This window comes from Parasteatoda tepidariorum, chromosome 7 (assembly GCF_982258835.1).
Source record: "Parasteatoda tepidariorum strain Cologne lab strain chromosome 7, Ptep-v5.0, whole genome shotgun sequence".
NCBI lineage: Eukaryota > Metazoa > Arthropoda > Arachnida > Araneae > Theridiidae > Parasteatoda > Parasteatoda tepidariorum.
In genome coordinates, this window is record NC_141761.1 from 80197265 (window position 1) to 80211287 (window position 14023).

Genomic DNA, 14023 nt, shown 5'->3' on the forward strand with positions numbered 1-14023 from the left:
GGAACTAATAAAATAAGTAAATATTGTCACTCTTCAGCTATTTATCTTTAATAAAAATTTATTTTCTCAGGGAGCTGCAATACTAGTCATTAAATTAAATTAATATAATCGAATACGTAGTTATCTCCCTAACATTTACAAATTTATCGTACGTTTAGAAATTAATCATATAATTTTTTTATATGATTAATACATAAAGTGTTGAGCATAATTTAAATATTTTAAATTGATTTTCTGTTCAAAATTAATTTTTATGATTTAAAGTAACTCTAAAGAATTGAAACGAAAATTTTTCCTAACATTTCTATATTTTCTAGCTCATTTTTAATCAATATCTGCCTCTTCTGACTTGATAATTTCGTGAGCATTAGCCTGCATTAATTAACATGATTACATTCATGTGACAAATTAATGAGTTTGTGACAAATTAAAGAGAGTATTGAGGCAAGCAATGATTAAAAAAAAGCAAGGCAAATTTAAAACAAAGGTTGCAACTCTTAAAAAAAAAACAATAACTAAAGACTTATTTTCACGGGAAACTGCAAGGCTAGTCATTAAATCACAATAACATAATCTAATAACCGATTGCCTTCACTTCTGATCAGGAAATTCTCGAACCTTCAACTTGACTTTCCCATTTCTACTCACTGCATTAAATAAATTCAATTTCTATTGCTTTTAAAACCCTGAACTAGACATCAATAAAAACCGTAACTGAAAACACGGATCTAAAGGTGGTAATCCGTTAAACTGACGAAAAAAGAAGTTAATACATCCATGAGAACTGGGTGAAGACACTGAATAATATAACCTTACATTGTTTAAAATACGTCGCCATCGTAGGACGTCATTAATAACGAGACAGTCTATTGCTACTTTGAATTTGTTTTATTGAAACTTCCCGTTTGGTAAAAATTGTTGTTATAAATGTCTGTGATTACTGGCTTGAAGCCCATTCCGAAAATATTAGAATCGTAAAGATGAACTCCCAGTTGATGTATCTAGCTTGCTTATGTGCTTTTCTAGGGTTCGCGTGCTGTAACCCTCTTGATGGTAAGTCCTTGTTTATACTTCATAGATTAATATTAATTTGAATCTTTTGCTTTATCAAAATTTTATGATTAAACAAAATCTAATTTTTGAAAAAATACTTATGGCTAAAACGAAAACTTAATTAAATCGTATCGTTAATCAAAATGTAATGGCTTATGAAATTTTGGTGGTTAATCAATATCTGATAAGTTTAATTTGATTATTGAATTAAATCTTATGTATGTTAAAATTCTTAAATCTTATAATTATTAAAAATATTTAGAAATTAAAAATAACAAGTAAATAGAACAATGCTTTTAATGTTATTTATGTACTATAAATGTTAGCTCTAAAAATATCTACTTACATTTAGCTATAAAATTTAAAAACGCAAGAATTAATGGTTTTGGGTATCAATTCTACGGTATTTAATTGAGGTGTAAGATTTAAACCACACTGTTGCTTTAAGTTAACATAAATTTATTTTATTTTGTCCAATAGCTCTGTTGAAATTGTCCCTAAACAATCGCTATTATACCAGACAACAGTCAGCTGGTTCAAGTTTGTCAAATCACCTGGTGATGAAGACCCTTCCAACTAATGAAGCTTTCTTGAAATTTGACAGAATTATTTTTTTGCAGTTTATTCCTACACTGAACAACAACACTGCACTGTGGGCATGATCTTTGGCCAAAAGTCAAAAATTAAATTTTCAACTAAAATATATGTAGGCAGTTTTAATATAGCCCAAATTGAGTATTCATAATCATTCAAAAGATTATAATTTACTTTTTGGACCGACGAGAGTACAATTTAATGAAAAATATGTTAAATGTTTTTTTTTTTTTTTTAAATGTAACTTTTAAATTTTTATTTCAGAAATATATATAGGAATTTCACCTTACTGTTACATTTTTATCAGAGTAATTAGTCTGAAATTTTAGTACAATTTTAGAATTTGTTGGATTAGTTAATACTCTTGACAAACTTATAGTTTATATCTTATCATATGGCATTTTACAATGTTCGAATGACTTTCGAAACTTAGTTCAAAAAAAGTTCCACGAGGTAATGAGCTGAACTTTTTTTTGTTGTTTTCCTTGATGTTTCTTCTTTCGAAAAAACTTGCCCCATTTTGCCCGTATTGCAAAAGTGGACTAAATATACCGAAAAACAAAAATAATTTTTTTTTCATGTTTTCGTGTTATTTTGTAATTAATTCGCGTTGTTTTTTAATATTACTTCAGAAATATAATTTGCTTTTCATTTTTAATAAAAAAATTATGAAAATTATTATATTTTCATTGTTATATTTAATTATTTAAACGTACTATATAATTTTTTTTATTTTTGCTTGCCATATTTCAGCCGACATTTTGTTTTTTTCCGGGTATTTTTAGTGTATATCAAAATTTCAACTAAGAATTCAATTTACCTGCACATAAAATCCCCTAAATAGAACCTCCCAAATTTTGAAACAAATTTTATCGAAATGCTAATTTTGGCCCCGAAACCTTGGATGCTGGCCCATTGTGCACTGCATATATTCTTATTTCCTGTTGTTTCATCATCTCTTCTGGCTTTTTCATTTATCTTTTCCTTCTTCCACTGGTAATGCGAAGTCAGAAAAACACTATCCCTAATATTTGTTTCAACAGACCTCTCAGTGATCTCATCATTGATCAACATGATCACCAATAAAAGTGCAATTTTGATTACTAAGACATAAAATTTAAAAGCTTCAACTTGCGAATCTATTGCGTCTATCGAGTTAGAAGTCTCAATATCAATTTCAATATCAATTTCAATATCAATTTATCTCAATATCAATTTACCCAGATTGCAAAAGAAATAAAATAATATAAAGAATTTTAGAACATAATCATGGACCAGTAAGAAATTCTTAAATTGTTCATCTTTATTTTAGCTAGTCGTTTTATTCTAGAAAAAGGAAACAATAAATCACTTCCTCTTGCAACAATTTCACGTCATGTCAAACAATTTCACGGTAGTTGACTTAAATGCATTAAAAAATATTCTGGAAATTTATTGCGTTTCAATTTATGTCTACTTTTAAATTAATGTTATTCATCATTTTTAGATATTTTTCAAGATGTGTATGGACGGAAAACAGAGAGAGATCTTCGCGAACATTTATTTAGAAACTATGACAAACTTGTTAGGCCTGTTAAAAATGCGAATGATAAGATCACTGTTTCTGTCGGAATCACACCTCTTCATCTAAGAAATTTCGTAAGTATTTCTTTAATAACTTCAAAATAATAGAATATTAAACTTGAATTGAAAAGAAATTGGCTTACGATGTCTGATACTGTCATTTAATTACACTGTAATTACATTGTCCTCTAAGCTTCTTTTCAAGCTTAATAAAGAGCGACGCTAAAGTATTCGATAATGCAAATTCAACCATGCAAAGATTTATTTCTGAATTATGATGTAATGTGAATTTGTGACAACTTTGTTATACACTGTAAAAATATCAGGGTCAAATTACGGTGAAAAGGACAGGCCAGTATTTTTTACTGTGAAATCAGGGCTTGAAGAAACTCAGAAATTTTACCAGTCCCCGAGGACGGCTTGTCCAACAATGTACCCGTCCTCCTCTGAAACTGACCCGTAGCTTCTAAATAAATAAAAATATAATTTTCTCTTATTTATTACTAACATTTAAATAAATTGCACAATGAATTAGTAGTTACTAGGATTACATTATACAGTAATAAAGGAAATACTAGATTACTAATAGTAAAGCCTAGTATTTCTTTTATGAAATAATTAATTTATTTCATGAAATAATTTATTTCTTTTATGAAATAATTTATTTCTTTTATGAAATAATTTATTTCTTTTATGAAATAATTTATTTCTTTTATGAAATAATTTAAATAACAAAGGTCAAGTTATCTGGAATGTCAATTTATCTGAGGGTACTGCGTTTTTTAAATGAATCAAATATGACGTTTGCAGGTTCCACAATCAAGCCAATGATTTACAGAGGTTTTTGCACAGAAATTTGAAAGGGGTTTTCCATTTAGGTAAATGTTCATAATTGCGTTTAACGCTTCTTGTTTAAGACCAGTACATAATGTGTTTTTTCGTAAGTTCATTGCTGAAAAGCCTCTTTCAATCGCTGCAGTACTCCCAGACAGAGAAAACATCAATTCCACCATACGCAGTATGTTGCTGTATTTCTAGATTAGAGGGACATTTTAGAAGTGAGGAGCTAGACTCTTGTAAGATAACAAAAATTGAAAATGTATCATCAACATGAACGGGGAATCCGTCCGCTCGGAAGTCGGATTCGAGAAATTTGTTGTGCGCAGGGAATTTTTAACCGCCAAGGACGGGAGGACGGGCGGTTTTTCGAGCCCAGTGTGAAATCCAATTTTACCGTCAATTTTTATGAACAAAAATATGATCTATCATCTGATTTTATATATCCCGAATAAATAAGTAAATCACAATATTTTAAAAATGACAATTTTATTCTCATGGTGAAGAAACTGTGTTCCATATTCGAATATTCACTCGATATAAGTTTAAAATGTACTCAAAAGTATCATTTATCATATAATCAAAGGTATCGTTTATCAAAATACACTCAAATTTATCATTAACAGTTCCAACTATCATGTCAATGATCTACTCAAAAGTATCATTTATCATATTTCCTTGTCAAACGCATAACAAAAATGATATTTTCAAAAAAATTAAGCACCAAATAATTTTATTTATTTTTCTTTCAGGATGAAAAAAACCAAGTTATTGTGTTGGAGACATACACAATGCTGGTAAGTTTTTTTCAACAGGTATGACTAACTTTCACAAAAAGAAGCTTAAATTTATTAAATTCCTTGATGTTCATTATTTAAACATTTACATTGATTAGATTAAATAACCTCTCCTCATCATTTTCAGAACTTATATATTTAATGCACTAAATCCTGTAACGTTTAAAAATAAAAGGAGATATAAATACATATATGCATATTTTTATATGAGTGCGAAAACAATAAGAAAAAGATTTATTTAATTTTCGTCTTATACAAAAGTATGTCACAAATAAACGCCATGATTTCATATTTTGTGACATTCTTGTAAGGTAAATAAAACTTCAAAAAAATAAAATTTAAAATTTCCGAAGAATTACTTTTAAAGTCATTGCAATCAGTAATTAAAAAAATATATCATTTATGTTTTCCTGTTTTTGAAGATTATGTATTCTACTCAAACATATCGATTTTAATTTTGAATGAGAAACAGAAAGTTTTAGCGAAATGAACTACAATCATTACACGGAGAAAGTAATTCTAATAAAATTACCGCACTGTATGATAATTATATTTCTGGAAGAAAAAAAACCGAAAAACCGAAGTATACGGTACTTAAACCATTCATTAGATGATTTTCTGTTTGTATGGTAATGATCTATTGGAAATGTTAGTTTTTAAAATTATAGCTCTTATTACCAAACATTTACTTAAAAAAAGCAAAACTGAAAAGTAAATTTAAATGAATAAATGGTTTTTTATGTCATGTTTTAAGATATCATGATAAAATTACTAAATTTTACCTCATTTAACCTATTTTATCATGCGTTAAGAAACCATATTTTACTGTTATTTTACAAAAATCATTATCAAAGCTCTTCAGTAAAAATGAACGAACTTTTCAGTGTTCCCATAGATCTGAAAATATAGGGAAGTCACCGCATTATTGAAGTTTTGATCAAAACTTTTTTCTCCGTGGAGGAGGATTTGTTGCATTTTTTGTTAGACTTTAAAGATGAGTATTCTATAAAGAAAAAAGTGCAGTTATTTCTATTATATAAAGATTAGAAACATTAAAATCGTAACATAATCGAATTTTTTTAAATTAATTATTTTGAAAGCTCTATTATTTTGGAAACAGTCATTTATATCTTTTTTTAAACTTTGAGAAATTTGAATAATTTAATGTTACATCGTTCAGTTAGTTAACTAAGCATAATGGACTAATTCTTTAGATGTACTACCTGATGCTGTTAAAAAACAGCAATATGAAGCTTAACTGATAGTGTACCACAGAATCAAGCCTGTAGAGCAGACTAACGATAAAAGAAAAGTAGTTCGCAGTGTTTATTTGAATGTATAAAATTTTTAATACTTTTTTCTTGCCCAAAAGTCTCTCTTCATTTTGTATAATTCTCATTTAATGTTTTTCATTTTAAAATACGCAGTGGATTGTTTTACTATTCAGCAAAAAGTCAGATTTAAAAAACAAAAAGTTTTAGTTGTAAAACGAAAGTTTAAATCACATAGAATGACAAAATTATGACAACAGCTGTACCATGGGAACAATAGAATTGCTAACAATAAGTTGAAAATACGAGGGTTTCTATTTATGTTTCTGGCCTTAGCAACAGTAAGTGTTGCTAGGCGACCGCAGACGATTTTAATCAAAAGTTTGATATTTTTAAACATAAATTCAGCAGACGATTTACCATTATAGCTTCATTTGTGTTGTTGACAGTAAATTAAAAAGTTCTTCTCTTTCAAAAAATGGAATTGAATCGTGAACATTTTCGTGCCATTATTTTTCATAACTTTCGACGTGGATTGTCAAGACAAGAGTGCTTCGATGAACTTAATTCTTTATTCAGCGATAAAGCGCCATCCTACAGCACTGTAAAAAATTGGTATAACGAATTTAATCGTGGTCGATGTTCGATCCAGGGCGAATCCCGTGCAGGTCGTCCAAAATCCGTTGCTGTGCCAGAAAAGATCGATGCTGTGCGTGAACTGATAAAGCAAGATCGTCATGTGACATACCTTGAGATAGAGGCGTCTTTGGACATTAGTATGACTAGCATCAATAAAATATTGCATGATTATTTGAGCGTAAAAAAAATTTGTTCGCGTTGGATCCCGCATAATCTGACAAATGCTCAAAAAAAGACCGTGTCGATTGGTGCAAGGAAATGTTGGAAAAATACGTTCAAGGTACATCAAAGGCTGTGTATAACATCTACACAGGTGACGAATCATGGATCTATGCATATGAGCCGGAAACAAAACAGCAATCAACTGTATGGGTCTTCCAAGACGAGGCAAAACCAACAAAAGTTGTTCGAGGAAGAAGCACATCGAAACAAATGATTGCCTGTTTCTTTGGCATTAACGGTCATGTGGCAACAGTGGCGTTAGAGCAACGCAGGATGGTCAATTCTGAATGGTACAGGATCATTTGTTTGCCAGAAGTCATCGGAGAAATTCGAAAAAAGCAGAACAGGCGAATCATTCTTCATCATGACAATGTCAGCTCTCACACATCGACTTAAACAAAGGCATTTCTGACGGAGCGAAAGATCGAACTGATGGGTCATCCGCCGTACAGCCCTGATTTGGCACCCAATGACTTCTTCTTATTCTCACACATCAAAAATAAATTACGTGGACAACGATTTTCGACCCCCGAAGAAGCGGTTGATGCATTCAAAACGCATGTTTTGGAGTTACCTCAATCGGACTGGAAAAAGTGCTTTGAAAGTTGGTTCAAACGCATGCAAAAGTGTATTGATCATCATGGAGAATATTTTGAAAAACAATAAAACCAATTTCGATCCTACATATTTGTTTTTTCATTATTAGGCCGGAAATATAAATAGCAACCCTCGTATTAAAAAAGTCAAAATTAAAGCGTTAAAAAGCAGAAATAATAAGTATAAGCCGTCAAAGGCCTAACTTAGCAATTTTTTAAAAAAGCTATATCAAGAAATTGAAATCCTATTTTTCTCGATGGTCTTTCTTTATTTAGTATACCCACCATTTAGTTTCTTTCATAGGCTGCATATATTTATAACGATGAGCTCTTTGCTCTATAATGATGGGCTGATCACCACATAATTAAATCCCAGTTAACAGGACGCTAATGTGAAGCATATTTAATGAGGTTGAAAAAAATTTAAGAAAGTACAATTTAATAATAAATGATAATTGTACAAAGGAAAAACTAATAATTTTGTTAGTAATTGGTTTTATATACTCTCATTTTCAGAACTGGACAGATGATTACCTACGATGGGATCCGTCTCGTTTTGAAGATCTGTCAGTACTTCGACTACCATCTACAGAAGTATGGAGACCAGATGTTTCTGTTTATGGGTCGTAAGTGGATTCATTGATTCTATTTCTATTTTTGAACTATAATTATTCCTGTACTGAATAATACTTTTGCATTTAATAGACCAGAGCAGTCCGTTATGGCCCCTGTGCCTTTCACCAATGTGCTGTTGTACAATTCTGGTACAGTACTTTGGGTGCCGATGTTTACAATCCGAAGCCGCTGCCCAATGCTTAAAGCTAGTAAGAAAATAGTAACATGCAACATTCAGTTAGGATCATGGACATACGATGAAAATACTCAAGATGTAGCACTCATTAATAACAAGGTAATATCTACTTACTTTAAATTTAAATGATACAAATTTCGTGATTGTATTTCTTAAAAAAGTGTTTCTTCTTGCTGTGTGCAGTATGTTGTTATAATTAAAGTTGATCTTCGAGAACTGCTTTTGTCAAAAAGAAGAATTTCATGAAAAATAAATAAATCATGGCATGATGAAATAATACAGTGTAAAAACTGTGGTGTAATATTTTATCGAATATGATGTTAAATAACCTAAACAATTGCAGGAAAAACACTTTATTTTAGGTTATTACATATATTATTTACTGAATGATATTTAAATCTAAATACTTAAATTTAAATAAACTTGCATTTAACTCTCGCACTTTCACACCACGCAAGTATTATTTTCACGCTCGAAAAAACACCAATGTTGGCGTGCTTGCTGTTGGCTTCTATGCTGATATTCATCAAGATAAGCAAAAGTTTTTTGTTACAGTATGTATGTTTTAGCATGTGCAATGAGAATAATTATATTTAATTTTTAATTCTCTGGGAACTGTATTTTTAATTACCGTTTTTATTATTTTTACTAACCTTTGTTAAGCAGCCGACCCAATTTGGAGTTTACGACTATCAATGTTCAAAATCAGAAGACTTGTAATTTTGAACCCAATCCAGAAGGCAAGGGAACATCTAGATCAAAATTTGGGACAAACTAGCTTTCGTGGAGAATTTTTTCTGGAACTAACCAGCATTTGCATTACATGGAGAGGAAAACCATGAAAATCTCCCACGATTGGGCTTACGGAAAAGGGACTCTAGTCCATGATCTGTCAACCGCTGAGAATTTTTTGCATCAACACTGTAGTCGGGACGAGCTGGAGTAGAATTCGTATCCATCAGTCATTGTTGGGATTCGAACCTGGGTCACCTCACGGGAAGGCGAGTGTTCTATCTTCTGAGCCGTATAAAATGATTTTCTAGTGCAAAATTTCTATCTACTTCAGTTTTATTTAGTCTAAGTGAAATTTGTCTTAATATCCTCTCTGTGCTACGCGTATCGATTTACAAGTTATTTCATTTAAAGAATTAATGTATGCTTGCATTATAAATTAATGGTTCTTAGTTTATAACGTATTGTAAAAATAACATTACTGACTCATATGTGTATCTTTTTTTTGCTGTAATTATAATTTTTAAGGTTACTGTATAACAAAGTAGAGGTGGCTATTTTACGTCAAGTATAGTGTAAAAAAACATTGGTATAATGAAACACTGGATCCAAGAGTTATGAATAGCGTTTCATTTCATCAATAGTTTCTACCATTTTCGGTTTAGAGATAGATATGCTAAAATCTTTACGGTGTGATAGCTCTACCCAACGTATCATAGACTTATACAAAAAAAACTTATACAAAAAGCAATTTAGCCTCTCAGATCCCCAGATTTGAATCTTTGTGACAAATGGCTACGGTTCCGTCACATTTGCCTTCGAAATTAAAGATAGCACAGCACGTCTCGCGTGCTTCATTCCTCAGCATACACTGTTTCCACAATTGAGCATGCAAGTTCTTGTTTCTTTTTATTGTAGTAGATTTAGTGAGCATCATATTGAGAATATTTTGTTAACTGGAGTTCATTAACTGATGTTAGTTGTTATTTGTATGTATTGTTTGAAAGTTGCGACAAACGATTCTAAGGTGATTTCATTGCCTGAATTTGTTTCTCCGGATGACATAACTTCATTATGGATTTCCCAATTTTTCATGAAATGTCACCGCATAGTTTACAAGCTATTTGGAAATGCCAACTTCAATTATATTCACCTTGTACTTTTGTGCACTTTTACAGAAAAAAAGAAAAACGGAAAAATTGATTTAAAATGCATCCCAAAGTAATTATCTTATCATATTCTTAGTAATTTTGAATAAATAAATTTCTTTTAAGGATATTTTTTTCCCTTTAAATTTTTAAATTGAACTAAAATAAACAAAGGTTTAACAATATTCTTTTCATCTTAATAATGTATTCAAGAAATGAAAAAGTTTAAAGAATGTCCAGAATTTACTCGTATGTCACAAAACTGTGAACTTATTCTTTATAATGGTGTTTCTAATGCTCCTAGCCAAACCAGCAAGCCTACTTGATGAAAACAAATGAAATTAAGATAGAGCATGAGTTGCTTTTTTCGTCAGTGGCACCATCTATGGCCAAGAATACAACTTCAGCCACATACAAATCACGGTCCGTATCGAGGGCGGACCCATTCATACATCCATTCATTCCTCCACAGATCGTAATTTTGATCTGAACCAAAAACCGATCAATCTGCTATTCAGTATTTCCAGTGGCATAATTTGCTAGGGGAATATGAAGGACTTTGTGACCCGACAGATTTAGCGTGCACCAGTCACCATTTAGTAAACGGGGAGTCTTCAGCTGGCGGGGATCGAACCAACGACCTCTCGGGCATGGACCCAATGCCCTACCTATCAGACCATCCCAACCCACTCTTTATAATGAAAAGATAAATATTTAAAGTACAGCTTAAACTCTTAAGGAATGCATGACCATTTCAATCGTTTAAAAGAAATAAGCACTTCAAATGTGATTGTTCCTCTGTTTCATACAATGCTTTTTTTACAGGTTGATTTGTCTAATTTCGTTGATAACAATGCCAACTGGAAACTGATTGATGTTGTGTCAAACAGGGTAGCCAAATATTATCCTTGTTGCAAAGAAGCATACCCTGTGCTTAATTTTAATGTTACTTTAAAGAGGAGGAGTAGAAGTGAGCTTCAATCAAACGGGGTTCTTGATGAGGAAGACGTGTCCATCAATTTACAAGATGTCGTACTTTCTGATTTCTCAGAGGCTGATAAATTGCTAAGACGCTGAGTAAGTATTTCGATGTTATAACTGTATTAAATTATTTTGCTTCGTTATAAGGAACAGATAATGTTCGTTCTAGAACGGCTAAATAATGGCATGTATACAATTAAGTGATTTTAAAAAAGTATGCTTTCAAATTAACTAATAATTTTAATTTCCTCAAAATCTATGTATACTTTTTACAGGAAATGGGCAGCGTCAAATGTACTATGTTCGTAAATTTTTTTTTGGGGGGGGGGGGATTAGATGTGGAGAAAAGCGTAGGAAATAAAATTATTTTCTCGTGTTTTTTTTTCGCTACTTGAGAAACTTTTACTTATTTTGATATTTTGCTCCTTTTAGTTTGGTGTCTGTTTTTTTTCTCGTCATAAAGTGGCCGAATTTAGAGCGACAATAAATTACTCTTCAAGCGCTCAAGAAACGATCGAATCTTGTATTTGTCATCCAGAGCAAAGCTCCATATGAAATGTTATCACTCGATCCTAGTTAGTCGGAAAGTGATAAAATTTTATTTGCTAACTTTTTCGGTTTCACTTCTAGAATTTACTTTAAAAACTACAGTAAAATAACCGGAAGAAGTCTGTTAATCCACTGAACAATAAAGTTTACGGTTTAGAACAATTCATTATCTTTAGAGGTTCGATCCTAGTGGCTTAATAGATCTAAGTGGCTTAATAGGGTATTCATCACACTCTTAAAACTATGAGATAGTATAGGCATCTGCTTGTGTTTCAGGCATTTAATGATGGAAAATGGAAAGATTAATTCATAATCCTTGTCACATGGTTTAGTTTGCAGCTTACGAAGAACGTGCGCTGGATTCTGCTTCTTTTACCGGATTAGGTAAAAATAGTCAATAATGGTTTGAATATTATCTTCTTTTTCAGTCATGTGACTGTTTCGGTTGAATATTGTAGGAAAAAAAATGAAATCGAAAAAAAAAAAAAACAATTAATAAAATTGTCATTTAATCATTTGATACAACTGTTGATATGACTTTAGTATGTATCAATGTTAATTAGAGTTAAAATCTATTACACATATTAAAGTTAATTTAAGATTTTAATGATTAAAATTATCTTGATTACACTTTTATTTCATTTCATTTAGTAACACAATAAGGGGGGGGGAGACTAAGACTACTCACCAGGGCGTCATGTGTACTCGATTCAACATTCCTACTACAAGGCAACGCTTCAACTCATTCCTAAATGGATGCAACCCCTACAGCAAGAGGGAACTTCGGCTCACTTTATCGATGTTTTTGGCGCACTTACTATTTTGGGACTCCTCGCTCTGCATCACATTTTTATCGAGAAATCTCTAACAGTGTATAGACAAAGAAACGAGTTCAGTTAAACGTTATTAAAAATGTCGAACTACGAGTTATAGTAATAAAAAAAGCTCTATTGAGTTCTACACGGGACGTGTAAAGGACTTAGAAAGTACTCACGAGTGAGGGTAATATGATCAAAACTAAAATTATGCTTGTTATATTTATGCATAATTTATACATCCATATTACATAAAAACATAATGTTCTAACATAGTTTTCCGTTGTTGTCGGTGCATTTTTATTGGACGGAAAGTCACATAACAGGATCCAGTTTTCTCACTTTGATTTACATATTGTTTTCGCTGTCCTCAGCATGAAATTAATAAAAGTCATAAAAGTATTATTTTCCTATAAATATTTCAGTATCCCTAATTTTGGTAATAATAGCAATTGGTAATAATACCAGTACAGATAAAGAGATATTTACCTGTACTGTTATTATTGCATTTTTGATTTTGACTGTTTTCGAAATTAATAGTTTAAAACTAAGATTTATTGTTATTATTAATATAACACATTTCAACGCTACATTTAAAGATAAGGTTATTTAAATAGATGTCTAATATTATTAACGTTTTTACAATTATTATTTTTTGTGCAAATTACATTAACAACAATATTCGTTAAATGATTTAGAACTTAATGAGGAGCATCAATCACAATGTGAGGCATGATGCATGATAATAATCAGTTTCATGCATGATGTGATGAATTAATATATCTGTCTGTTTGGTAAACGAATCAACTCGCAAAATTCGCTATAACAATATACTTTTAATTTTAAATGTTATTTAAAAAATGATTACTTAGAAATATTACTTATGTTCACTAATCGATCTTAATTAAATAATATGGTCAATATTTGGACATGGGTACACAATTATGAGCAAACAGAATTCTTTTTAGTACATATATTTGAAGTGAATAATTTCAATTTTCGTAGAAAAAGCTGTTTTATGTCAAGAAAAACAATTATTGTGAAGGAATCATCGGGGTTAGTTAGCGACAGTGAACAGGGGCTTATTCCATTAGTTTATGTAAAATTTTTAATTTTACTCACTAAAATAAAGTCTTTAAGACAGAGTCTTTAAAAGTAAAGATCTGTTCATTTGACCAAATATTAATTTGCGTGGTCCATTTTTTTTGGGCATTGGACATTTAATTAAAATTATGTAAATTTCGTAAAATATGTGATGAATTAAAGAATTAAGTTATTACATCAACAGTCAAATTTGTGTTTTCCTTTACAGGGTAGCAAGTTTTGATCAAATTTTGTTCAAATTGCAGATGCATCTTTTATTGATGAAGTTCCAATGTAATGAAGAGACTTTTGAAATAAAAATTTTTATATTA

General features: G+C 30.7%; 1 protein-coding gene across 1 annotated transcript; it reads left to right on the plus strand.

Moving 5' to 3' along the window:
- Window positions 1-594: 594 nt before the first annotated feature.
- LOC107457088 (neuronal acetylcholine receptor subunit alpha-6) lies at window positions 595-14023 on the plus strand. The gene is made up of 7 exons (XM_087168132.1): window positions 595-1053; window positions 3134-3285; window positions 4800-4844; window positions 8089-8198; window positions 8278-8482; window positions 11089-11340; window positions 13921-14023. Exons 1-6 carry the CDS (start codon window positions 981-983, stop codon window positions 11338-11340), a joined length of 837 nt encoding a protein of 278 aa, XP_087024258.1. The 5' UTR covers window positions 595-980; the 3' UTR covers window positions 13921-14023.

Bases quoted from the DNA above. Each gene is read 5' to 3' on its own strand.
- LOC107457088 (XM_087168132.1), top strand. From the start codon at position 981: ATGAACTCCCAGTTGATGTATCTAGCTTGCTTATGTGCTTTTCTAGGG. The intron at 3,286-4,799 runs GTAAGTATTTCT...TTTTTCTTTCAG, and splicing joins CTCTTCATCTAAGAAATTTC to GATGAAAAAAACCAAGTTAT. The intron at 8,199-8,277 runs GTAAGTGGATTC...TGCATTTAATAG, and splicing joins GATGTTTCTGTTTATGGGTC to ACCAGAGCAGTCCGTTATGG.